This window comes from Sesamum indicum, linkage group LG2, assembly GCF_026168435.1.
Source record: "Sesamum indicum cultivar Baizhima isolate 11 linkage group LG2, ASM2616843v1, whole genome shotgun sequence".
NCBI classification, from domain to species: Eukaryota; Viridiplantae; Streptophyta; class Magnoliopsida; order Lamiales; family Pedaliaceae; genus Sesamum; species Sesamum indicum.
Genome location: NC_142658.1, coordinates 2,939,060 through 2,966,559, shown reverse-complemented (window position 1 = coordinate 2,966,559; position 27,500 = coordinate 2,939,060). Strand labels below are relative to the sequence as shown.

The following is a 27,500-nucleotide window of genomic DNA, read 5'->3' as shown; positions in this document are numbered from 1 at the left end:
ATAAAAAAAATTGTAATAAGAGCAATTGCTCTGGAATTGTGTCTCAATTTTTTAATTTTCTATCTAAAAATAATTTATTTAACAATTTTACAAATTTAAGGAACTAAAGTTTTAAAAAAAAAATTAAATTGATTATTTTACCCTTCAAGAGGTTAAAATTTGGCCACATTTTCACCAAAAAGGACCAATATAAGACTAAAACTAAAATTTAGGGATGCTAACATCAACGAATGAACTTGAGAAACTAAAGTGATTTTAAACGTAAACTTAAGGTATCAAACATACTATTTAATCATTCATCACATATTTTTAAAAGTTTATAAGCTCATCCAGATACCGTCTTACTTATATTTGTCTTATAATTAGTGCATTGAGTAAGCTCGAGCTAACTGGACTTAATTATAGGGGATAGTTATACTTTCTCCTCTGATGTTTGGTATAATTACATATAAACTTCTCATAGTTTGAAAAATTACATGTAGTACCTTTAAAGTTTGTTTTTTGTTCAACAAATAAGTCATGTTGTTAGCCAAAATTCACCATATTTGTCGATATTAACAAAAAGCCTAGATAAAAATCTATATTTCTCCTCAAATGACTTATTTATTGTAGGTCAAAAAATCTTTATATGATTCACGTCAATGCATTTGATGAGGTATATCTTCATCGTCAATAAGCTAGTTTAGTCAGAAAAAATTTGTTTGACCTGCAATAAGTCAGTAAATATTAATTCCATTCAATTTTTTTTTGTTTATATCAATAAATTCAATGAATTTTCACTAACGAAAAACTTATTTGTTAGATGAAAGCAAACTTTATGAATATTGTGTATAATTTTTCAAATAACAGACAATTTACATGTAATTACACCAAATTTGAGGAGACTGTTTTCAATATTGAATAATCGTATTCAAAATTTAAATTTTTACAATAATTTATGTAATTATGGCAGCCAATTTACTATAATTTTGAAGTTGTAGTCTTTTATAATAAATTTAAATAATTTATTTTTTTTATAATTCAAAGAAACTACATGCTTCAATTAACATATTAATGACAAATTTATATTTCGATTTTAGGAATTTGCTTTTAGGAATTGAATGGAGAAATGTGTGGGGATTTTACTGAGCCCAACTCCCAAAAACGCACCCACTAACCCCTTCCTCGGTAACCAAATCGCCTTATCTCCCTCACTCCTTTTATACTTAAAAACTCCTTTTAAAATTATAAAATTATATTTTTTTTCTCAATAAATTTTAAAATTATACTTACATCCTAAATAAAAATTTAAAATTTATATATAACCTTGTGATTTGAATAAAAAATACTGATGTTAGCAATATATATATATATATATATATAGAAAGAGGTTGACATTATTATTGCATCGTCTTGTTCAAGTATTTCATCTAGTACTTCAAGAAATATATACGATAATGGTGTTCACCTCACCCCATATATATAGGAACTAAAATTCGATAATAATATTTTATTACAATCACACCCTTTTGACTTTATATATATTATATTTACTGTTTTATAAGTATAAAAATATTACATATGAATGTTGAATGAGTAAAATTAAAAATTTATATATATATTTTTTTGTTAACGTCAGTATTTTTTGTTTAAATCATAACTGAATAAAATCAGGTGTAAACAATAAATTTTTAAAGGGAATGTAAGTATAATTTCAAAACTTATACAGAAGAAAGTGTAATTTTATATTTTAAAAAGGGTTGAAGTGTAATTAATTTTATAAGTAAATAAGAAAAAAAAAAACAAAAGACAAGGAAATTAATTGGTTGCTTAATCCCAAACCTCTTTTGCCTTTCACAATCCCCTAAGCCTTCCTATTATCATCATAATCTGTTCTTCTCTTCTCCTCTTCCCAAGGCACTACCCCTCCCCCCCCTCCCCCCCACCCCCCCCCCCTTCTTCCCATGGTAAATTTAGGATGTTTGTAACAATTAAAAATAAATTATTATTATTATTTATTTAACATAAGTTAAAAATAGTATTTTTTTTAATTTACATCTATTGTTTTTAAATTTTTGGATAATTACACTTCCATTCTTTAGGGTTTGGTATAATTATATATAGATTTTTTGTGTTTGAAAAATTACATTTAGTACCCATAAGGCTTTTTTTCTTCTAACAAATAAGCCCTTTTGTTCGTTAAAATTAACTGAATTTATTGATATTAACAAAAAAAAATGAATGAAAATTGATATTTGCTCTCGATTGACTTATTACTGACTTATTGTAGGTCAAATATTTTTTTCCCCGTCTAAACTATCCTTATAACATTGAAAATATACCTCCTCACATTCAATAATGTGTGAGGACGTATGAGGGTAATTTGATTATAAAATAATTTATTTAACTTGCAATAAATCAATAATAGGTCAATTAGGGGTCAATACAGATTATTTTTTTGATTTTTTTGTTAATATAAACAAATTCGGTAAATTTTGACTAATGAATGACTTATTTGTTAGACGGAAACAAATATCAGCGGTGCTAGATGTAATTTCTCAAACTATAGGGGTCTATGTGTAATTACATCCTATCTCTTACAAATTTTTATCTCTTTCTTTTAAAAAAAATCAATAAAGGCAAAATTAATAATTCATAACTCTATCTTAAAATTATATAATTTCATTAAACATTAGGAATATTTGTAATTTTTTAAATAATAATGAAATATTAATAATTATATCAAATCTTAAAAAGGTTATTATAATTTAACCTAATAAAAATAGAAAATTCAATCCGTACAGGGGCAATTTTGGAAATTCAACAGTTTACAAAACGACCTATTAAACAGTGTATCGGAAGCAAGAATCATCACATATAATAAGCTGCACCCTAATCCATGCATTAAAGTAAAACTATTTGGGATATTTAAATGAAGCATTTGCATTTTCAGAGTTTGAGAAACTCAAAGAGAATCGTTTTTGCACACAGATAAAGGAACTTACAACTCAAATCTCTCTCCCTCCCTCCAAACAAAAGTTTGATGGAAACATACCAAATTGGTCGCCATTAATGGGGTTCACTGCTGAACTCCACAAGATTTCTTTCTGGGCTTGAGTGTACTCTGTTTCTTCTTGACTATCCCACCACCAGGTGCTGCCACCTGCACCGCCGCACAGAGAGGAGGGAAGCAGGAGGCTTTATCTCCGGCGAGAAGCGATACCTTTTTGTTTACATGCAATGGATATTCAAGAAGACCAGATTGTGTGATTTTGAAGCATTCCGCACCACCACCCACAGGAGTAGTTTCTTCACACATGCAGGTTGTCCCTGTAGTGTGGGCTTCCGCCACCGCCGCTCTTGACCTTAAGTAAGAAATCCCATTTCCAGGCCTCAAATGGAGACTAAAACAAGCCATTTTCCTCACCCTTTGTTCTCCTTCTTTTTCCTCTGGTTTAGTTTAATCTTTAGAGCACAACAAGTTCACTCTCTCTCTCCTGATGGACAAGCCCTTCTCTCTCTCCTCTCAGATGCTGACCCTTACTACAAAAAATCATCACATGTTCTCTCTTCTTGGAGCCCTTCAAGCCCAACCCCATGTTCATGGCGGGGGGTCACTTGTTCACCCCAAGAAAGAGTTATTTCCCTATCTATTCCCAATACATTTCTCAATCTTTCTTCACTTCCCACACACCTCTCTTCCCTTTCCTCACTTCAGCTCCTCAACCTCTCCTCCACCAACATTTCTGGCTCAATCCCTTCTTCATTTGCCTCTTTCTCTCAACTTCGCCTCTTGGATTTGTCCTCAAACTCTCTCTCAGGGCCTATTCCATCAGAGCTGGGAAAACTCACTGCCCTTGAATTCCTCTTCTTGAACTCAAACAGATTGACTGGTTCAATCCCCCAACACTTTGCTAATCTTTCTTCACTCCAAGTCCTCTGCCTCCAAGATAATCTCCTCAACGGGTCGATTCCTATGCAATTAGGTTCATTGGTGTCTCTCCAGCAGCTTAGAATCGGTGGGAATCCGTATCTGACCGGAGAAATTCCGCCCCAGTTAGGCCTTCTGACCAATCTCACAACATTTGGTGCTGCTGCCACTGGGCTCTCTGGTGTTATCCCACCTACATTTGGCAATCTGATCAATCTTCAGATGTTGGCCCTTTATGATACCGAGGTTTTTGGTCCAATACCGCCTGAATTAGGCTCCTGCTTGGAGCTGAGAAACCTGTATCTGCACATGAACAAGCTCACTGGCTCAGTCCCATCCCAGCTTGGCAAGCTGCAAAAGCTAACTAGCATGCTGTTATGGGGCAATTCGCTCTCGGGTTCAATCCCTCCTGAGCTTTCCAATTGCTCGTCACTTGTGGTTCTTGATGTGTCTGCAAACGATCTGTCTGGTGAAATTCCGGGTGATTTGGGGAAGCTAGATGTTCTTGAACAGCTGCATTTGTCTGATAATGCACTGACCGGCTCAATTCCAGGGCAGCTGAGCAATTGCACGAGTTTAACAGCTCTTCAGCTCGATAAAAACCAGTTATCAGGTCCAATCCCGTGGCAAATTGGTGAACTGAAGAACTTGCAGAGTTTTTTCTTGTGGGGAAATTCTGTCTCTGGAACTATCCCTCCTGCATTCGGAAACTGTACAGAGCTTTATGCACTGGACCTATCCAGGAATAAGCTTACAGGTTCCATACCAGAAGAGATATTCAGCTTAAATAAGCTGAGCAAGCTGTTGCTGCTGGGAAACTCGCTAACCGGTGGATTGCCACGCAGCGTGGTGAGATGCCAATCGCTTGTGAGACTGAGGCTTGGTGAGAATCAGTTATCAGGTCAGATTCCTAAGGAGATTGGTGGATTGCAAAATCTTGTGTTTCTTGATTTGTATATGAATCATTTTTCTGGAAGTTTGCCTTCTGAAATAGGTAATATCACGGTTTTGGAGCTGTTGGATGTGCACAATAACTACATAATGGGTGATATACCGTCTCAGTTGGGGGCCCTTGTTAACATAGAGCAGCTTGATCTTAGTAGAAATAGTTTCACTGGTGAAATTCCTGAGAGTTTTGGTAATTTTAGTTACTTGAATAAGCTTATCCTGAACAATAACCTGCTCACAGGGGAAATCCCAAAGTCTATTAGGAACTTGCAGAAGATAACTTTACTTGATTTGAGCTTCAATAGTCTTTCTGGCCTAATCCCACCCGAAATTGGCTCTTTGACAAGCTTGACAATTAGTTTGGACTTTAGCTCTAACAGATTCATCGGTGATATTCCTGAGACGATGTCTGGCTTGAGGCAGCTGCAATCGCTCGACCTCTCACATAACATGCTGAACGGGAGGATCACTGTTTTAAGTTCTCTTACCAGTCTCACATACCTCAATGTTTCTTACAACAACTTCTCGGGACCAATCCCTGTGACTCCATTCTTCCGAACTTTAACGATAAAATCTTTCCTTGAAAATCCAGACCTGTGTGAATCTCTTGATGGCTACACTTGCTCTTCCCATTTGATGAGAAGAAATGGATTGAAGTCGGCCAAAACCCTAGCTCTTCTAGGTGTGATTCTGACTTCTGTGGTAATGGCAGTTGTCGCAGTCTGGATTCTGGTAGCACGGAACCATAAATACGTGGTTGAGAAGTCGTGCATGTCGAGCTCCTCTACAGAAGAGGATTTCTCATATCCATGGACTTTCATTCCGTTTCAGAAGCTTAACTTCACGATAGAGAACATCTTGAACTGTTTGAGAGACGAAAATGTTATTGGCAAAGGGTGTTCAGGGGTTGTTTACAGGGTGGAAATGCCGAATGGTGAGTTGATAGCAGTTAAAAAGCTATGGAAAACGAAGAAAGACGAAGAACTAATAGACTCTTTTGCTGCGGAAATTCAAATTCTTGGACACATTAGGCACAGGAATATAGTGAGGCTACTGGGATATTGCTCGAATAAGAGCGTTAAGCTTCTTCTCTACAACTACATACCGAATGGAAACCTCCAACAGCTTTTGCAGAATAACCGGAACTTGGACTGGGAAACCAGGTACAAGATTGCAGTTGGATCAGCTCAAGGCCTTGCTTATCTTCACCATGATTGCTTGCCAGCTATTCTTCATAGGGACGTAAAATGCAATAACATACTCTTAGGTTCCAAGTATGAGGCTTATTTGGCTGATTTCGGACTTGCAAAGCTAATGAACTCGCCGAATTATCAACAAGCAATGTCCAGAGTCGCGGGGTCTTACGGATACATTGCTCCAGGCAAGTCTTTCTTGAATGTTTCTGACTGTTTTCATTTCGTTAGACTGTAGGAGTATGTTTATTTCCTACTTGAGCATACAATCTTCGACGAGCCTTCTTGTTTTACAGTTCTATTATGTGTTTAAGGGCTAATTACACTATGACCTGCGAGGTTAGTGCTAGAATCCTCCTCTAAGTTTACAACACTTACAAGTTACAAGCCACCCCATTGAGTTTGAGCTGATATTAATGTTTAGAAACTTGATTGGATGTTAATATTCTGCTTTCAGACAAGGGGTGTAATTGTTCTATGTTGATTAATTACCCAGAGTATAGTTTGGGACTACACTAAAGGTAATTTATAAGGTTTCTTTTCACCCAGAGTGGAATTTTTGTCATTTTAGAAGATAGAAGAGTATAGTTTGGGACTACACTAACTTTGGGTTAGAGATTGTTGTAATTTCTCATCACTAGCCGAACACTAGTCCTTTATCCGCATCCTGCTAACCATGTTTCCTGGTTGTTCTTGCAGAGTACGGATACACCGTAAACATAACAGAAAAGAGTGACGTCTACAGCTATGGGGTGGTTTTGCTCGAGATATTAAGTGGGCGTAGCGCCGTTGAACCTCAGATAGGCAACAGCCTTCACATCGTGGAGTGGGTGAAGAAGAAAATGGGAAGCTTTGAACCGGCCATAACAATACTCGACTTGCAGCTCCAAGGATTGCCTGATCAAATGGTGCAAGAAATGCTGCAAACGCTCGGAATCGCTATGTTTTGCGTGAATCAATCACCGGCCGAAAGGCCGTCGATGAAGGAAGTGGTGGCACTTTTAATGGAAGTTAAAAGCCCACCAGAAGAGTCAGGGAAAACTTCTCAACCTTTAATAAAACAGTCCTCAAATCACAGCTGATTGATTTTTATTTTATTTTTACTTTTTGAGCTGTACTTCTTTTGGTTTTCTTACACTATATTTTTTGTTTTTTTTCAGTGTTGGGGGATTAGTGATTGATTTTCTTTTGTAGGGTAGTTCAAAGTTATGGTAGGAAAACCTCTGCTCCTTGAACTGGACAATGGCTTTCTGATCTTCCTTGTACAGATTTAGTAACATTAGTGCATCTTTGTTGTTACATTAATTCATTTTTGTTTGTCTACTTAGTTTCAGTCAGCTCCTTGTACAGAGCTACAACTTTTGGAGCCTAATCTCACTCTCAAGGGGGAAATTTTGATTTTTCATACTTGATTCGGGTGGAGATCTAACCAGCCTCCAAGGGCAGTGAAATCTCATACTCGGCGTTGGCATTTGAGGTACCTAACTAAAATCTAGTGATAGAGCACAAGAATATTCACTCAAACGGCATACATTAAGTTGTATAAGGACAAATATCTGTATTTGTATGAATCCATATGTCCAGACAGCATCCCAAAATCAACAATCTTCTTATTGGGTAAGAGAAAAATACGTGGATTTTTATCCTATTGTATAATTTGTGAGTCATAGGAAGGGTGTTCTTGTCTTTTAGACAACTTTCTTATTTATCTCTTTGTAGCTATTTTTAAGTTGCCCTCCTTCCTTACAAGAAAATAAGAAACAAATAAATCGACAAGAAATTAAAAGTATAAAAATGCAAAAAAATACCATAATACAACCTTAATATTTAAGAAGATTGTATCTTCATTTGGTGATAATTCATTCTCACCACCTCTAACTTTCTCCAATTTTCCATCATTTCAGAAAAATAAAAAATAATTACTATATCAACACTAAATCTATTACCTTTTTCCCATATTTCTAAGAGAAGGTCAAATTCGACATATTTTTATTTAGATCCAACATGAATTTTGATTGAGCAAATTAAATTATACTATGGATCCGTATTTCGTAATGCATTAATTTTTTATTAGTCTATCAAATATTATTTTTAGAATACCATACAATTGTTGAAAGATACACTGTGAGTTGTGCATTTAATTAAATCCAACTAAATCATATATAATTTATGATTAATCAGCCAAAAATTATTCTTTTATTCTTGATGTAGGTCGCTCAAAATCAGGATTTCCGGATCGGGGTCGCTAGGTCGAGCAACCGGGTCGTGATCGCTGACTCCCTCTTTCAAGCTACCTGGAGCGGATCCTGAGAACACAGCAAACGTCAGACTAGCCGAGAGGCCCTCGGCGATGGCCCTCCGATGCTCAAGTCAGAAAGGATGGGATTGAAAATAAAGTAACGGGATCGAATTAGACCACAAATTGGCGGTAAAAGTAGATAGTCAAAACGTATTTAAAATACCATAAATGACGGTATTTATACTGGTACGGTACCCTCTGCGCGCACCACACGTGGCTCCAGTGAGGGCGCGCCACGTCACCCTCTGCCGAACCTGCAGCCGCCGCTGCTGCAACTGCACAGTGGGCCCCACCATGCCCAGACATAGGCTCAGTCATAGGTGCAACATGATTACTGTCTTGGGTGTGGAGCTTGTGCCAAAAATAGGGGGGGTATTTCGGTAATTATGCAAATTCCCTCATCATTACTCCCCCATTTCTCTAAGTGTCATTAATGACACTAAGGGAAATGAACAGTCATGTCCGTTGGAGGAAGCATCATGGCCGTTCAATCCACGCCACGCGTCCCCTACTGATGGTGTGTGAAGAGGCGCGTCGCTACTGGTACTCCTCTATAAATAGCCCCGCATTTGAACCATTTTGACCGCTGTGCTTAGTCGCGTTCGATCTCTCCCTGCGATCTATCTTCGAATTCCAGGTACTTTTTCCTCCTTTCTCCTTCCAGCTTTCGATATGTCGTCTGAATCTAGGAGTGTATCCGTTCATGTGTCTGTTTCCGAGTCTGCGGCGAACTCGGAAACGAGTTCGTCGTCTGGGTCGTCCGCGACCTCCCCTCGGGAGGCAGCGGGTACTTCCCGCGACCCTACTGCTTCCGTCTCTCAATCTTCTGCTATTCCCGAAGAAGTAGGTGATTCTGATGATGTCCCTATTTTCCAAAAATATTCCGAAATGATGCAACAGAAGCCCTGGTTAGGGATAGCGAGCAACCTTAAAATGACTCCCGTTGCCATAAAAAGAAAATATTATATCCCTGCCGATTACGATATTAAAATTCCTCGCTCCTTTGATCGTATGCATCAACCCCCTGAGGGTTATTGTGCTCTGTCCATACTCCATTTGGATGCCGGACTTCGCTTCCCCTTGCCTCGAGAAGTGAACGACATTCTAGTCCGGCTAGGCCTTTGCCCTATGCAACTATCTCCCAACTCAATCAGTCATATCCTCATGTTTATAATCGTCATGAAATACCTCGATCTACCTTCTTCGTTTGATAATTTTTGGTCCCTGTACAATATCACCTCCTCTAAGAGATCGGGCGAGACTGGATGGTATTATTTGACAGCACGCAAGGACTGCCGCTTCCTAGACGATTTGAGGTCTAACGTCGGTCCTTGGCGTGATAGGTATTTTTTTATTCGACCTCCGCCCGGTCAATCTTGGGATTTTCACTTGGGTTGGCGGGAAACAAAACCCAACCCCGAAACCTTTGGGGAGGGGTTCGAGAGCGACCTCATCAATCATATTACACTGTTTTGGTACCGTCCGAAAGTACTATTACAGGAAAAGGTTTTGAAGCTCGCGGGCCTCTCCCCTGCTCCTATCCCGATCAAAAGCTCCTTAGGTGATTCCATATTCTTCATGTATCCTTTATTATCTTTTGGATAATTTCTGACGACTGATTTGCCTTCGCAGAAATTGAAGTTATGCTAGCCAGACTTGCAAACAAGGCGAGAGCTAAGAAGGGGACTCTTCCTCCTTCCGTTGATCGCGAGTTGAAAGAGGCTGCAGCGGCTGCCAAGGCAAAGCCTAAGACCCGGGCCGCGACCCCAACTCCTTCCCCCCACGCCACTACCTCCGAACCACAGTCGACCCCCACTACCACTAGGGATCGTACCCCAGACGAGCAAGTCGAGGTGGTAGAAATCTCTGAAGAACCGAGTCTGAAGAGAAAGAGGGGGAAAGAATCCATCCCTAGGCCTGAGCCCACGCAACTCACTGAGAGCCAAAGCGATCCTTCCTCGAGATCGACGAAGCAGGGCAGACTCGAGGCTAAACTTGCTGCAGATCGGGTCGCCGAACCCGAAAATAAAAGGAAACTCGCCGCTTTGGAAGAAAGTTGGCAAAAGATGAGGGACGAGCGACCTGCTTCTGCCCGACGTGCTGAGATGTCCGGAGAAAAATGGTTACCGGATTGGAACATCTCCAAGAACAGCAGCGTCCTGCGTACCTTTGCGGGGCAAGATTCCTGGGAGGTCTACAAAGCTGCCTGCCTGGAACGCGATCAGGTCATCCTTGCGCAGACCTCCCTGGCTTCTCTTGAGGAGCATTTTGCGCACAACATCGCCCAGGTACTTTATTACTTTGTTAACTGCTCCATCAGCACGAACTCACCTTTCGATCCCATGTAGGCCATGGCTTTCGCACACCATATCACCCTGCAAGGCTCCATGTGGAGGCATGACAAGATCCAGATTGAGGGGAAGGCCGTGGAGATGGAGAGGAAGATACTCGAGCTGCAGACGGTGGTCGAATCCCTGCGTGCAGAGAAGGGGGAGCTTGTCTCTAAGCTGGGGATTTCCGAAAGGGAATTGGAAGAGACTAAGCGAACAGCCCACACCGATCGGGTGGCTGCTTTCGAGTCCGGCAGGGAAGAAGGATTAGCCGAGGGTCGAGATCGGGGCATGGCTGAGGGCAAAGCTTCATTTCTACAGAGCCAGGACTTCCAAGGCATGATGAAAGAGGCTCGGCTGAACGGTGCTCGGGACTTTCTGAGATCCCCAACCTTCCGAGCGGCCGTGGAAAACCAAGCCACGGAGCTGATGATTGAGGGATTTGAAAAATGCCAAGGACAAATCCAGAAGCTCAACGGACTGGCCGAAGGTTTCGATCTCGAGCGGTTGGATGTCTCCCTGGACAGAAACCTCGAGCCTTACCCCACCGGCCCTGAACCAACTGATGCCTTTCCGGAGTTCCTACCTTTGATGGACGATCTTCCTCCTCCATTTCCTATTTCATGCTGCTCATGGGACAAAACTCCTTTTTTTTGTAATTTTTTGGTGCATTTAACGATTACAGCGGGTATCCCCCCTGTTATTTTTGTAACTATCACGACCGAGGTCGTTTTTGTCGCCTCGGGAATATATACCATTGCAAGTTACCCATTTTTATTGCCCCCCTTTTTTTTTTTTTTTTAATCGCTTTCCATGATTAGGAATCCTGCATTTACATCTCCTATCGCGATCATCTAAGGTCGCTTAGGAACCTTAATAGGTTAGATCCTCCAATCTTTTGAGATCGCTTATGAATCTTGTTAGGTTAAGAAATCCTGCAATCTTTTGAGATCGCTTATGAACCTTGTTAGGTTAGGAAATCCTGCAATCTTTTAAGATCGCTTATGAACCTTGTTAGGTTAAGAAGTCCTGCAATCTTTTGAGATCGCTTATGAACCTTGTTAGGTTAGGAAATCCTGCAATCTTTTGAGATCGCTTATGAACCTTATTAGGTTAAGAAATCCTGCAATCTTTTGAGATCGCTTATGAACCTTGTTAGGTTAGGAAATCCTGCAATCTTTTTGAGATCGCTTATGAACCTTGTTAGGTTAAGAAGTCCTGCAATCTTTTGAGATCGCTTATGAACCTTGTTAGGTTAGGAAATCCTGTAATCTTTTGAGATCGCTTATGAACCTTATTAGGTTAAGAAATCCTGCAATCTTTTGAGATCGCTTATGAACCTTGTTAGGTTAGGAAATCCTGCAATCTTTTGAGATCGCTTATGAACCTTGTTAGGTTTAAGAAGTCCTGCAATCTTTTGAGATCGCTTATGAACCTTGTTAGGTTAGGAAATCCTGCAATCTTTTGAGATCGCTTATGAACCTTATTAGGTTAAGAAATCCTGCAATCTTTTGAGATCGCTTATGAACCTTGTTAGGTTAGGAAATCCTGCAATCTTTTGAGATCGCTTATGAACCTTATTAGGTTAAGAAATCCTGCAATCTTTTGAGATCGCTTATGAACCTTATTAGGTTAGGAAATCCTGCAATCTTTTGAGATCGCTTATGAACCTTGTTAAGTTAAGAAGTCCTGCAATCTTTTGAGATCGCTTATGAACCTTGTTAGGTTAGTACAAGATTATGTACGCATGTAACTTAGATAATGACCTTTTATAGGTCGCCTTTTTGAGGCAGGAATGTCTTTCATAGACAAGTACACAACTCTCTTCTAATCGTCTTTTTTAGACGAGTTCAAACCCTTCATAGCGAAGATTCTCACGACTAAGCTTACAAGCGTTTCAAGCATAAAACTTTTTTAAGTTATGAATATTCCATGGTCGCGGCAAATTCCTTCCTTCTAAATCTTGGAGGATGTACGTCCCTTTCTTCCGGATTTCCACAACTTTATATGGGCCATCCCAAGTCGGATCGAGCTTTCCCACATGCTTAGATACTTCCACTTTCTTTAGAACCAAGTCTCCGACCTGGAAATGCCGTGGTCGCACTCGACGATTATAACTCCGGGTCATCATGCTTTTGTAGCGCAATATTTTTGCGTAAGCGCGATCCCTTCCTTCTTCAATCACAGTCAGATCGAAGGCCCGTTCTTGAGAGTTCTCTTCTTCCGTGTATTGAGTGACCCGAGCAGTTTCTTCTCCAATTTCAGCAGGAATGATTGCTTCACTCCCATATACTAAACAAAACGGGGTCTCGTCGGTCGCCGTTCGCGGGGTCGTTCGATATGCCCAGAGAACCCCAGGCAATTCTTCGACCCATCCCCCCTTCGCTCCTTCCAACCTGGTCTTTAAGTGTTGCAACAGGGTTCGGTTGGTGACCTCTGCCTGACCGTTCGCTTGAGGGTTCCCAACCGCTGTGAAATTCTGCTGAATTTTCAACTCTTTGCACCACGCCATGATCTTCTTTCCTTGGAACTGGGTTCCATTGTCTGATACAAGAATGCGGGGGATTCCGAACCTGCAAATGATATTTTTCCAAATAAAATTAATTACCTCTTTCTCAGAGATCTTGGCGAGAGCCTCAGCCTCGACCCATTTGGAAAAGTATTCGACCGCCACGATCAGGAACTTCTTCTGTGCCACCGCTTGGGGGAAAGGGCCCACGATATCTATTCCCCATTTATCGAACGGACATGCGACCTTAAGAGGTTCAAGAGGGGTCGCTGGCGAGTGCAGCAGTCCAGCATACCTCTGGCAACTTTCGCATTTCTTGGCGAAATCCTTCGCATCCTCTACGACCGTAGGCCAGAAATAACCCTGCCTCAAAATCTTCTGCGCCAGCGATCTCCCACCTGAATGATTTCCGCAGCTGCCTTCATGTATTTCTCTTAAGACGTACCACGCTCTTTCTGCATCCAAGCATTTCAGTAGAACACCTTCCGGGGTTCTTTTGTACAGGTCGTCCCCGATCATGGTAAAACGATTAGCTTTGAACTGTAATCTCTTCGCTGCAATCGAATCCTTCGGCAGTTCTCCATACTTCAAGTACCTAATAAATGGTGTTTTCCAAGACTCCTCCGCCTCGACCAGGTGGATCTCCGCCTCTTCAATCGTTGGTCGAGTTTTCACCATCACGGTGATCTTTCTTTCTTTAACTCCCTCGATCAGCGACCCGAACCGTGACAATGCATCCGCACGCATATTCTCGTCTCTCGGTATCTGACTGATCGTGCACCGCTCAAATTTCTTCATCATCTCCTTCACTCTCGCTTGGTATTGTGTCATGGACCGCTCTCGTGTTTCGTACGTACCTTGCACCTGCATTGCAACGAGCTGTGAGTCCGTGTACACATCTATTTGCCTTATGCCCCCATCGATTGCCGTTTGCAACCCTTGAATCAGAGCCTCGTATTCGGCTTCATTGTTAGTGGCCGGGAAATCTAACCGGACCGCAATTTCGATCTCGACACCCGCTGGTCCTTGCAGATAAATGCCCGCTCCTCCGTTCTTTGAGGTCGATGATCCATCCACATGTAAAAGCCACTTTTCCTCCTTTTGTGGTTGATCGCCCGCGAACTCGACCAGAAAATCGGCGAATACCTGCGCCTTTATCGCGTTCCTTGTCTGGAACTCAGTGTCAAACTCCCCCAACTCCACGGCCCATTTGACCATCCTGCCCGATGTATCCGGCTTCGCCATAACCTGCTTCAGAGGATGATTTGTTAGTACGACAATTGGGTGGGATTGGAAGTAAGGTCGCAGCTTTCTCGCCGTAATCACCAAAGCTAGCGCTAGCTTTTCTATCTGGATATACTTTTTCTCTGCCCCTTGCAGCATCTTACTCACATAGTATACCGGGCTCTGCCTGCCGCCTTCCTCGCGAACTAACACTGAGCTCACTGCATAATCAGAAACAGCCAAATACACGTACAGCTTTTCCCCCACCATGGGATTAGAGAGCAAGGGTGGGGTGGTTAAATACACTTTAAGCTCTTGGAGAGCTCGTTCACATTCTTCGTTCCATTCAAAATTGTTAACCTTTCTCAAAATTTTAAAGAAGGGTAAGTTGCGATCTGCAAACCTGGCGATGAAACGGTTCAGCGAGGCGATCCTTCCTGTCAGCTGTTGCACTTCCTTTATAGATTTTGGTGATTCTAGCTGCATAATGGCCTTGATTTTTTCTGGGTTCGCTTCAATGCCTCGTTCGCTGACCATGTAACCTACCCCGCACCCCGAAGGTGCACTTGGACGGGTTCAGCTTCATTCCATATGATCGCATGATATCGAAAGCTGTTCGCAAATTTGTCAAGTGATCGTCCTCCTTCTTACTCTTGACCAGCATGTCATCCACGTATACTTCCATCGTGTTCCCAATATGGTCCTTGAACATGCGGTTAACCAATCTTTGGTAAGTTGCTCCTGCGTTCTTTAACCCGAATGGCATTACATCATAACAGTATACTCCCTTTTCGGTTACGAACGCAGTCTTTTCAGCGTCTTCCTTTGCCATGAAAATTTGATGGTAGCCTTGGTACGCGTCCATCATACTGAAGAGCGCGCATCCTGCCGTTGAATCCACCAGCAGGTCAATCCTTGGCAGCGGGTACGGGTCTTTAGGGCATGCCTTATTAAGGTCCGTGTAGTCCGTACACATCCTCCATTTTCCTGCTGCTTTAGGGACCACCACAACATTTGATAGCCAGGTCGTGTACTGGACTTCTCGAACAAAGCCAGCACGCAACAACTTGGCGACCTCTTCTTCGATTATCTTATTCCTCTCGACCCCGAAAACCCTCTTCTTCTGCTTCACTGGTTTGACCTATGGGTCAATATTTAGTCTATGAACAATAATCTCGGGATTGATACCTTGAAAATCTGATGGGCTCCACGCGAACAGGTCGTGGTTACTCCGTAAGAAGTCGATCATCATCGTCTCCATTTCTGTAGTCATCTGCGATCCAATCCTGGTCGTTGTCTGGAAGTTCCCAGAGATCAACTCTACCTCCTTATACTCGCCCGAAGGTTCAATCCTTTCCATCTTTCCTCTCTTTGCCGCCTCTCGGCTTGTTTCCTCCTTCCTTTTTTCTCTCTTTGATTCCCCCTGCTTCACAGCAAGATTATAGCACTGCCTTGCTGTTCGTTGGTCGCATTTGACTTCCCCAATTCCCTGTGGCGTCGGGAACTTCATCTTCAGATGGAAGGTAGATACCACCGCTCGAAACTTGTTCAATCCTGGTCTTCCCAAAACAACATTATACGCGAATGGGCTATCAACGACCAGGAACGAGATCATGCATGTCTTCCTCTTGGGCTCCTCACCTAGCGACACTGGCAGCTCGATTACACCTTCTGGGATGACCTCATTCCCTCCGAACCCAACTAGGGGTGTCCGTACGGCCTTTAGTTTCACATCTCTCAAATCCATCTTCCTGAGGACATCACTAAAAATAATGTCAACAGAACTGCCATTATCAATCAATACCTTATGTACCTGGTAGTTCGCAATGTCCATCTTTATGACCATAGGGTCGTTTTGCTCCGCCATGTCAGCGCCTAAGTCCTCGTCACCGAAGATAATGCTCTCCTGCTTTTCCACATGCATCATTAGCCCATCGTGTTTCCACCTGCTTTCTCGAGCGTACCTTTTCCTTGCTCTGCTTGAATCCCCACTTGTGGGACCCCCCGAGATGGTGTGGATGACACCCTTGTTAGGAGCGTTGTCTCGGGCTCCGCTCGCCCCCGCTTCATCCCTCTGGAGCCTTTCCCGGCTTCGCGATCTACTGCGATCTCGCTGTTCTGCCCTCCTGTCAATCAAATGTTTAAAATACCCTTGTCTTATCAACCGTTCAATCTCGTCCTTTAGTTGGTAGCAATCCTCCGTATTATGCCCTCTATCCTTGTGGAATCTGCAGTACTTATTTGAGTTCCTTTTTGTTCGGGTATCCCGCATCTTCTCTGGTTGCTGCAAGAGGCCCTCGTTTTCCACCATCATCATCACCTTTTCTCTGGTAGTCATCAGCGGGGTGTACCTATGGTAACGGGGCACATAAGGTCCTTTCCTCTCGCGATCTCCTTCCGCTCGTTGTTTTCCTTCCCGCGATCTTTCTCCCTTCGTCCTGGTCGGATCTCTAGACCAATAGTTATCCTTCATGGCGTTCATTTCTTCCTCATCAATATATTTTTGGGCCATCTCCATTAACTGCTCCGTGCCCGTAGGCGGGTCGCGGGCGAGCGCTGATGCAAAAGGACCTTTCTGCAAACCATGGATCAAAATACTAACCATCATGTCGATTCTTAGGTCCTGCACCTCCAGCACTTCGTTGTTAAACCTCCCCATGAAAGTTTTTAGCGTCTCGTCCTCCCGCTGTCGGATCGTAAACAGGTGGGTCGCCGATCTCTTTGCTTTTCTCTTACTGGCAAAATGAAAAGAAAACTTATGAATTAACTGTTCATATGAATCAATAGTTCCACTACCTAAGCTTGTGAACCACTCCTGAGCTTTTCCCTTCAGCGTGGTGACAAACAGTTTTGCCTTGATCGGATCGGTCTGACCGTACAGATTCATCACCAGGTCAAAAGCGGCGACATGCTCCCTTGGGTCCTTACTTCCATCATACTTGGGCAGGTCAGGGAATCGGAAATTGTTATCCACCACTTCCAGCAATATCCGGTTGGTGAAGGGCGAGCTCCGATTCTGCGATACTAACTCTCCCCTCTTCTTCAATTCCTCGATTTGCTTCCCTAATTGCTCAATCTGCTTACCAACACTGTCCACCTCTTAACGCGAAATAGCTGGCTGTCTCGCAGCAGTTTTTCTGCTTGCCACTGTTCGCTTACTAGTCACCTCATTGGATAAGGTTCTCTCCGGGCCTCTCTCCGGTGCCCTCAGGGTCTCTCTTCGTTGTTCCGTCTCCAACTCCTGGAACAGCTGCCGCTTAACCCCTTCCCTGGCCGGGGTCACCGTTCTGCGTTCATACTCAACAATGGCCTTCCTGCTCGCTTCATCGATCATGTGCTGCAATTCTTCTCTCGTCATTTGAATCATCCTCTCATCTCCTTTTCTCGGAGTCTCTTCTGCCGGTTGATCCCGTCTTGATGTCCCTTCCATTTTGACTTATCCTCAATTTCCCACAGACGGCGCCAAATGATGTAGGTCGCTCAAAATCAGGATTTCCGGATCGGGGTCGCTAGGTCGAGCAACCGGGTCGTGATCGCTGACTCCCTCTTTCAAGCTACCTGGAGCGGATCCTGAGAACACAGCAAACGTCAGACTAGCCGAGAGGCCCTCGGCGATGGCCCTCCGATGCTCAAGTCAGAAAGGATGGGATCGAAAATAAAGTAACGGGATCGAATTAGACCACAAATTGGCGGTAAAAGTAGATAGTCAAAACGTATTTAAAATACCATAAATGAGGGTATTTATACTGGTACGGTACCCTCTGCGCGCACCACACGTGGCTCCAGTGAGGGCGCGCCACGTCACCCTCTGCCGAACCTGCAGCCGCCGCTGCTGCAACTGCACAGTGGGCCCCACCATGCCCAGACATAGGCTCAGTCATAGGTGCAGCATGATTACTGTCTTGGGTGTGGAGCTTGTGCCAAAAATAGGGGGGGTATTTTGGTAATTATGCAAATTCCCTCATCAATTCTTAATATTGAAATATTATTTTTGATAACTAAAGAGATGCTATTATATTTATAATAATACAAGCAATTTTTTTAGAGTTTCTTTTAAAACTATATAAATATAATATCTTCTACATAAATATAGTTCCATTCGCCTAAAAAGAAAAAAGGTATGATTTCTAATTCTGATAAGTAGTATATTATTACTTTTTTAGATAAAATCAAATCGAATTGAGATTTTGATAAATAAAAATTTCAAAAGTAATTATATTTGATATTATAATGACATACATAATTTGCTAAAACTAGCCTACAAGATTTAACAGCAGTTCAAAATTTTATAACAAAATTAAATATCTTAGCCATACCCACAAGTACTACAGCTCGAAAGTAAATTCTAACTTAGATCAAATTTGAACTAATTATGCAGCAAATATCATATACTTATCCTATAATTAGCGCACAATTCAAGAAAAATAATCAAGCACATGAAAAGTGTATCAAACTTACTCTATAATCGATTTGATTCAATCAAACCCAATTTGTATAAGAATTTTACCAACCCGAGTCATATATGAGCCATACACTTGAACCCTTTCCGCAAGAAATTTATTATGAATCCAACCCACTCATTTCTAATTGATTTGATTCGATCAAATCTGATTTGTATAAGAATTTTACCAACCCGAGCCATATCTGACCCATACATTTGAACCCTTTTCGAAAGAAATTTATTATGAATCCAACCCACTCATTTCTAATTGATTTGATTCGATCAAACCTGATTTAAATAAGAATTTTACTAACCCGAGTCATATCTGACCCATACATTTGAACCCTTTTCGAAAGAAATTTATTATGAATCCAACCCACCCATTTGTGATTGATTTGATTCGATCAAACTTGATTTTGAATAAGAATTTTACCAACCCAAGTCATATCTGACCCATACACTTGAACCCTTTTCGAAAGAAATTTATTATAAATCCAACCCACCCATTTGTGATTGATTTGATTCGATCAAACCTGATTTAAATAAGAATTTTACCAACGCACCCATTTGAACATATCTGACCCATACATTTGAACCCGGAAAAAAATCTATTATGAATCCAACGCACCCATTTGCCACCTCCATCTACAATTAAGTCCAGATATCAATGAATGCGGCCATCACGTTCACTCCAATTCTGTTAATTAACTTTGATCAAACAAACGTTTTCTACTTCTGCTAGATTCGTTTCCCTCTGTGCGAAGAATGTGTTTGTGATGCAGTCAGTGTATGCGACAAAAGTAGACCCGTTTCATCACATGCACCCAAAACATCAGTTGTTGCATGCACACACCGCCCCGACAATACATTATTGTAATGAAAGAAAGTTATTGTGTAGTGTTTGTCCTAACCACGTAATTCTACACATTCGAGAGACAGAAACCATAAAGAACATGATGGCAACAACGAATCAGTCTATACATGAAATGCACGTGGAAATGACATTGTCGAGACTGCATCTACGATTGCATCTCTTAAAAACAAACATGTACATCTGAATCTTAACAGAATTAAAGACAAACCAGAACGAAAATAACAAAGTGACCGCAATAGTCTTTATGTTTATTATCTCTTACAATGTGCATGTACCTGAATTTTACACATACAAGAGATAAATACCATAAAGAACAGATCGATAAGATGAATTGTGACGTTCATAAAATGAAGTCCTCACGAGAGTTGATGTTTATATCTCTTACAACACACATGCATCTAAATACTACACATTGAGAGATGGAAACTACATCAAACCCAATGAAAACTAAAGAGCTAAGATGTCTCCGACAAAGTGCATCATCATCTCTAAATCCTACACATCTAAGACAGAAAATCATCAAAGAAACTGGATGAAATCCCTGAACCTGGCAATGGATAAAACGTTCCTGAAAGGAAGTGCACCAAGTCAAAGATATGTAGGACCGAATGTTTGGACTACTATGCAAAAGTAGGGGGAAGACAAGGGAGCATGGGACGGTGTATGTTCCATACCTGCATTCCACACATGGGGTTAGGGACAGTCAAAGAGATGATTCTGACGCACTCACAATATCTCAAACTTTGTCCCTTTCTGCTTTGGATCTGATTCCAGAGAACAAAGTAAATCTTCTGGGATATCACAAGTTCCATGTTCTGCTGTTATTTCTCATTTTCCTGCCTCCCATTCTGCTCTTACTACAACTGCTCTGTGCCATCAATGTGCTTTGGTTAAAGGATATTAAGTAGAGGCAGCTATCCCATTATACAATAAATGCAAATCATATGCGGAATATTTTCACCAACTTGAATTTTACTACTAATATTTTAGCCCTGATTTTTATTTCATGCACTCCGTTTTCACTTTTTCTTCAATAGAAAACAATTTTATCGCTGTATTAAGTTTTCCACTGTTAGCCCATAAAATTCGAATTCATAGGTTATAATTTTTAGTTTGTCTTTGTATATCGAAAGATCGTTTTAACCCTCAAATTTGTATTATTAAAAGTTCTAATTATTTAAAGAAAAATATATTTTTTTTAATAGAATCAAATAGTACCCATATTTTACAGGTCTCGATCAGCCCAAACCCTTTTTTTTTTTTTTCCTCTTTTTCCTTTTTCCTCTTGTCCTACCTTCTTTCTCTTTGTTCTTCCTCCTCCCTTCTTACCCCTTCCCCTTGCTGCCACATCCATCATCCCACCACCGATCCTTTAAGATCCGGATCTGCCCCACCCCTGAACTACTTTCTCCATCGCCAGCCCCCAACCCTTGCCAACCAGATCTTCCTGCTGCAGCCATCACCCGGCTGCACTGAATCCTTCAAATTTAAGATCTAATGATTGTCATAAGTTGATTAGATCCTACTGTTCTCATGTATTTGGTATAGATCCCACTGTTACAAAAAATATAGGTTGTTTATATAACAAGAAAAGAAATAAATAGAGAAGCATAAAAAATATGTTCAATATTTTAAAAACTAGGACTTGATATTTTGTGCGCATATTTTTGTCTAATATATATAACCAATATGCTATGACATAATGACATGTAATGCAAGAATTTGAATATGACTTATCGAAATATTTCATAGACATTTCATATATGTATGTAATTGGTCTCTCAACTATGCCACTTATCCGGATTTGGTGCCTCACATTTCTTCCTCATCAAACTTAGTCCCTCGTGTTTTAAGGTTTCATCAAAATTTAGACCTCAACTTTAAACATCCGTTAAAACTAATAGATTTTCCCAAATAAAAAATAAAACTTAAGTGCCCTTTTAATGAAAAATATGGTGGCCTCACCACTGCACCAAACACATTCCTTGGCTTTTTTATTAATATGCAACAATAAACATGTTAAAAAAACATCTCAAAACCATGCTAAAAAATTTAAAATTCAACCATCCGAATAACCATCTCAAGTTCCAATAAAATTCATATATATATCCTGATAAAGAATTAAAATATAAGACGTGGTCCTTCGACACATAAAAATACATAAAAGAAAAAGACATAAAAAAAACTGACTTTTGGTCCCTCAACACATAAAAAGAAGACATGACTTGTGTATTTTTGTTTTACGTATTTTTATGATATGCGACCCCACACTGATAGGTTGATGTAAGTTAATTATCATTATTATGTGTGCTTTTTTAAAATATTATATATATTATTATTAATATTATATGTTATAATTATTTGATTACAAATTTACATATTTTTCTAATTATAATCAATGTTGAAAAGTTATTAATTAAAAAAATAATAATTAATTGTTACAAATATTACAATAAATATAAATATTATAATATAGTTAAATTTTTATCTCACTTTATATAGGTTATTGTGATTTAATTATCATTGTTATATTAATGAATTTGTTTAATTGAGTTATTATTTTGTATATCGAGATAAATTATCGTAATTTATTTACCACTATTTATATTTAAATCATAAATAATATTTGTATTTATTATAATTATTATAATAAGTTTTAACATTAATTATAATTAAAAATATATAAATGTAAAATTAAATAATTATAATATAATATATACATATATATATAAACGGCAGGCGTGTCAGCTTGTCAGAGGCTGTCAAGCCTTGAGTACGAGACTCAAGACTGTCAAGCCTTGTCAAAATAAAAGAAAAAAAAAAACTGCATCCACGACTCGATTTTTGAAAAAAAAAATTATTTTTTGAGTCGAGTAGTGGATATGATCCACAACTCGACATAAAATATTTTACATTTCTATAAAAAAAATTTTAATAATAAAAAAATAATTAACCCTTCAGACACTCCTAATTGAGGTGAACCAATAACAAGTACAGATGTTGATAAATCTGTATCGGACTGGCAAGACTATTGCATGTTATATATATAGATCTATTATTAGGTCGAAAGCCCAAATATAGCATGCAAATAGTCTTACTCAATCCAATCCCAATCTATAAACATCTGTGCCACTTGTTAATTCATCATTAATTAGGAGTGCCAAGATCTTGATGACATATTGGAGTGTAATTGTTGCTTCTTCCACACGAAAAAGAAAAGTGTATTTCATGCACCACCTCTCCACAAGTGTTGTAATAAGATGAAAATCATACTTAAGATGGCTATACATGTACACCATAGAATCCCATTTAATATAATAATTGAAGTATTGGGAGATGAGGTGGATTATTTGAAAGAGATTCCAAAAAAATCCATCTACACGTCTGGCGTATAATATACTATTAATGTCAGCAAAGCTAAACCAAGTTATGAGCCAAGCTGATGGTCTTTGATAAACCCAAAATATGACACTAATTTTTACACCCGATAAATACTTGACCGTTGACCCAAGAAAAGGGACACATTCATTATTTTCATTTAAATTTGATCACAACCCGTTTTGATCTTCTCAACACCTCTTCTTAGTTAAAGTCAGACTATCAAAGGATGCTGATTGGGAGTCTAGACGCCCCTAATAACTATAACCATCTCTGATTTCAAATTAGTTTTCAAGAGTATCTTCAACTCCTACAGGTAGGACCTCTTTGATCATTAAGGACGAAAATCATCTTGGTCACTTTTAGTTATGTCCCTTGACTAATCAATGAGATCCCACCTTAAGGAGATGATGATGCTCCAAAACGTAATTTGCAATAACCGAAATTTCGATTAGCATTAAATTGGTAGCATAGTAGTTAATGGCGCACGGCACAACATGGCGCCAAGGGCTCCCGAAGCCATGGCCCATGGCGCGGTGCGAGCCTTTTGAAAGGACGGCGCAGATGTTAAAAATAATCTAAATATTTATATAATTAGTATTTTCCAATTAGAACAATGTAAAAGAAGTTAAATAAGACTATTAAACAACCAATTCAACATAAAACATATGAAAAGTGATAATTAAAACATATGAAAAGTAATAATTTTAATTTATATGTATACTTAATTAAAGAAGTAAATAACACAGAGTCATAGACTCCAAACAATTACATAATTTTAGAAATTAAAATTTAAAGATTAGTAATATACGTAGTAGTTATATATATTATATTTATACTAAATTAAACAATACATAGACTTATAGTTGAATTACTTAAACTGAATCATAATTCATAGCATACTTTAAGCATTAAAACATATGACAAATGACAAGCTTAATTGATACCTATACTCATTAAAGAAGTAAAAAACATAGTCTCTAGACTACAAACAATTACAAATTTCAGAAATTAAAATTTAAAGAACTTAAAACAGAGACAGAAAAGAACCAGTAGCTCGACAGTGGAACAGCAGCGGCAAGAAGAAGAAGAGGAGACGAACAGTCATTTTGTAACTTGTGTTGGATTATCATGCAACCAGCAACAAACTATATATTTATGTTGAGGCTCATTGACCTCCCTTAGTTAATTAGTCTTTTTTTTTTTTTTATGGGTAACTCGTACCCCCCTTGTTATCTATCGTGGCCCACCTCACAAAGGCGCGCCTCAGGCGCACCTGGGCAACAGGCCGAATGGCACCCAAGCGCACGCCATGGCAGCACCTGGGCGAAGGCTTGCACCACCGGTCCCGAATGGCGCGAGGGTTGCCTTTAACTACTATGGGGGTAGATCTCAACAAAACATCCAATAGAGGTGAAGAAGACCGAAATAGGTCAATCTAGGACTTGCATTCGAAAGAGTTAACATTTGCTTTTTCGCAATAACCATCGAAGTATTTATAGGGGTTAAATGTCATGTGTGCATACCGCATACCAATATCTAGTTGTGCCACCTAGTAGCCAATTTGGGTAAGGTCGGGTCAACCTTGAGTTGGGTATAACCAGTGTAGTTAAAGGCGCAGGCCTGAGCCTATGGTGCGCCTGGGCGCTATTTGCCTTTGTGAGCCCAAAGCTTTTTTAGGCCTGGGCCCATCAAAACAAAAAAAGAAAATACCTAATCAACTAGGAAAGTCAGCCAGCCTCAACATAAATAAATAGTCTGCTGCTGCAGGCATGATAATTCCAACTCCAGCAAAAGTTACAAACGACAATTCGTCTCCTCTTCTTCTTCTTCCACGACTGTTCATCTCGTCTTCTCCTTCCTACCTCTTCTTCTTCCTGCCGCCGTTGTTCCACTGCCGCGGTGTTGCCCCCCTATTTCCTTTCTGGTTTTGCCTTTGTCTCTGTTTTGATTTCTTTAAATTTTAATTTCTGAAATTATGTAATTGTTTGTAGTGACTCAATGTTCTTTACTTCTTTAATTAAGTATAAATATAAATTAAAATTATCACTTTTCATATGTTTTGTTATGTTGAATTTGTTGTTTTATGTCTTATTTAACTCCTTATACATTGTTCAAAAAATACTAATTATATAAATATATAAATTACTTCTTATATTTGCGCCGTCCTTCGACAAGGTGCACACCGCGCCGTGCGCCATGGCTCCAGGGGCCTTTGGCACCATTGTGCGTCGTGCACCACTGACTACTATGGGTATGACCCACGTAAAAACATGGGCCTAGTCTTCTATGGAAACTAGAATTAAGTAGTGGATATACTTTAATCTTTCAACACCTCTTTACAACCAAAAAGATTCAGATACCTAAAAAGTTGGGTCAAGATTGGAAATGAGAAAAAGCTCGCGAAGAACGGATAAAAGATCGTAAGCTAAAAAATTGCATGTATTATTCCTCAAATACTGTCGCATTTTTCACACAACACATAAACCACATTCTACCATCTCGTAGCAACCTTCCAAATTAGCTTGGAATAACATCAACACCCCCTTAATGTACTAAATGTTTTAGTAGATCATGTGAACCTTATCATAACCTATGAGCACACAGTAACCTAAAAGACAACCAAAATTGAGAAACCGATAGCTTAACACAAGGAGAACTAAATAGATCAAAAAACAAGTGATAGTAAGAAGAATCGCCCACATCATTTCCATGACAATTTCAAACTTTATCATAAATTTGACAATTAGAGACTTTATGTCAAATTGATATAGATGAATAGAAGGAGGGCACCTGCAAGTATTTGAACAGTCGGTTCCTGCTGTCGAAGGTTTAAATTATGGTCTACGGCGTTGACGTGACTTATTAATCTCTGGTTAAAGCTTGTGACATGATACACACCGCATAGAAGCTTCCTTATTCTAATCTTCGTGATGAAGTCTTCTGCAAATAAGTGGAGTTCGCTTGTCTGAATATTTGATAGAGAATGTGTGGGAGCATTATATGTGAAGATCCTTTGGCTAGTTAAACTTCATTTCTCAAGGATGGCCCTTTGTGACAATGGTAAAGATTGAAATAGAAGCTTCTTTGAAGTAATCTTCGTTGGGAAGTCTGCAAGACCACAAAGAATTCAAAAGCTGTTCCAAGATGGGATAAAGTGCATCTCAATCAACTCTCTTTATAATGAACAATTCAGCTTAGTATAGAGCCACATGTCTGAGAGTAATCCATCCATTTCATAAGAAAACTACAGTTGACACAACAGAAATATACATTCCAGAAGCAAGAAAGTGCATGTCCAATCCAATATTCTTTTTCCGATTTTTTCATATAAACCAAACTTTCCAAGCTAAAGCCAACACCAAATCATGTCATCTTCTCCCATGAATATCATACAACTAATTAGGAAGTAATGAGGAATCAATTAAATAAAATCTACGATTCAGTTCTTTTCCATCATGTAATAAACGAAACAACGAAAATTAGACGTTGAAACTCACTACTCATTCAACTGTCAACCTCAGCCTTCAACTGCTAACTCTTGAGACCCATAGCCCTCTGTATCGCCGCCCTCTCGCTCTTCGGAGCCCTCAAACTCCACGGCCGATTCTATATCCACCATAGCTTCGGAAAACTTGAGGTTAATGTTATCCACTTCACCATCAGTCGCAACACTGCATTGCCCAGAATCTTGGAAATCTTCGGCTAGTTTTTGGTGGGTCTGTTAGAAATAGAGCAAGAAGGAGCATTGATTTGTGAGAGCTGTGAGAGAACCCGATTGAAATGGAGAATTGGGGTTTGAAGATCTTCCAAACGGGCGTCTGAAAATGAATTCACGGAGATAAACAGATGAACTACGACGCATTTTGCAGATTGTAGAGTCAATAACGGGAGAAATCAAATCAGGGTTAGAGTGAAAGTCGAACTGAACCCTGTGGTGAGGTTTTATTTTAATGCATTTATCTCATTGGGCTTTAGATTAGTTTAATGGGCTTGAAATTACAAAGCCCGGTTTCCAACTGGGCCTACAGAACTAAGAGGAACTTGTGAAAACTTATAGGAAAAACAAATCAACAATTTAATAAATAGGGAAATTATAACGAGCTCTTCTGATATTTGACATCATTAATTATATAATTATCAATACTCTGATATTTAATTAAATTATGAAATTATTAATTTTGTCTTTACTGTATATGTTTTTTACAAAAATATTAGAATTTACAGAAAAATCGGACGAGGTTGATGAACAATTTCGAATTTTTTTTCAATATTTTCCATAAAAAAGAATTCACAAAATTTTTAAAAATAAATAAAATTATAATTCATAGCCCACAAGAGCATTTTGATCAATTCAACACAAAAAATGGATGAAAATCTAATGAAAATTAACA

General features: G+C 39.5%; 2 protein-coding genes and 1 long non-coding RNA gene across 4 annotated transcripts; 1 reads left to right on the top strand and 2 right to left on the bottom strand.

The window, feature by feature from the left end:
* The first annotated feature begins 2,906 nt into the window (after positions 1-2,906).
* Positions 2,907-7,360, top strand: LOC105178820 (uncharacterized). Of its 2 annotated transcripts, XM_020698878.2 has the most exons (3): positions 2,907-4,811; positions 4,905-6,239; positions 6,751-7,360. In XM_020698878.2, the coding sequence occupies exons 1-3, from the start codon at positions 3,377-3,379 to the stop codon at positions 7,131-7,133; spliced, it is 3,153 nt and encodes a 1,050-aa protein (XP_020554537.1). In that variant the 5' UTR covers positions 2,907-3,376; the 3' UTR covers positions 7,134-7,360. The 2 variants fall into 2 exon arrangements, with proteins under 2 accessions (XP_020554537.1, XP_011100663.1); XM_011102361.3 differs by having other exon boundaries at positions 2,907-6,239.
* Positions 7,361-14,927: 7,567 nt separating this feature from the next.
* Positions 14,928-17,843, bottom strand: LOC105171199 (uncharacterized). The gene is made up of 3 exons (XM_088877519.1): positions 17,580-17,843; positions 15,602-17,489; positions 14,928-15,544 (listed from the first exon to the last, which is right to left on the bottom strand). Exons 1-3 carry the CDS (start codon positions 17,841-17,843, stop codon positions 14,928-14,930), a joined length of 2,769 nt encoding a protein of 922 aa, XP_088733645.1.
* Positions 17,844-19,955: 2,112 nt separating this feature from the next.
* On the bottom strand, positions 19,956-26,217 carry LOC105178828 (uncharacterized). Its single transcript, XR_849184.3, has 3 exons — positions 25,900-26,217; positions 20,403-20,596; positions 19,956-20,296 (listed from the first exon to the last, which is right to left on the bottom strand). It is a non-coding gene; the product is annotated as an uncharacterized LOC105178828 (long non-coding RNA).
* Positions 26,218-27,500: the final 1,283 nt, after the last annotated feature.

Bases quoted from the DNA above. Each gene is read 5' to 3' on its own strand.
- LOC105171199 (XM_088877519.1), bottom strand. From the start codon at position 17,843: ATGGAAGGGACATCAAGACGGGATCAACCGGCAGAAGAGACTCCGAGA. The intron at 17,490-17,579 runs GTGACTAGTAAG...GTTGGTAAGCAG, and splicing joins AGAGAACCTTATCCAATGAG to ATTGAGCAATTAGGGAAGCA. The intron at 15,545-15,601 runs GTATCAATCCCG...AGGTCAAACCAG, and splicing joins GAGCCCATCAGATTTTCAAG to TGAAGCAGAAGAAGAGGGTT.
- LOC105178820 (XM_011102361.3), top strand. From the start codon at position 3,377: ATGGAGACTAAAACAAGCCATTTTCCTCACCCTTTGTTCTCCTTCTTT. The intron at 6,240-6,750 runs GCAAGTCTTTCT...TTGTTCTTGCAG, and splicing joins TTACGGATACATTGCTCCAG to AGTACGGATACACCGTAAAC.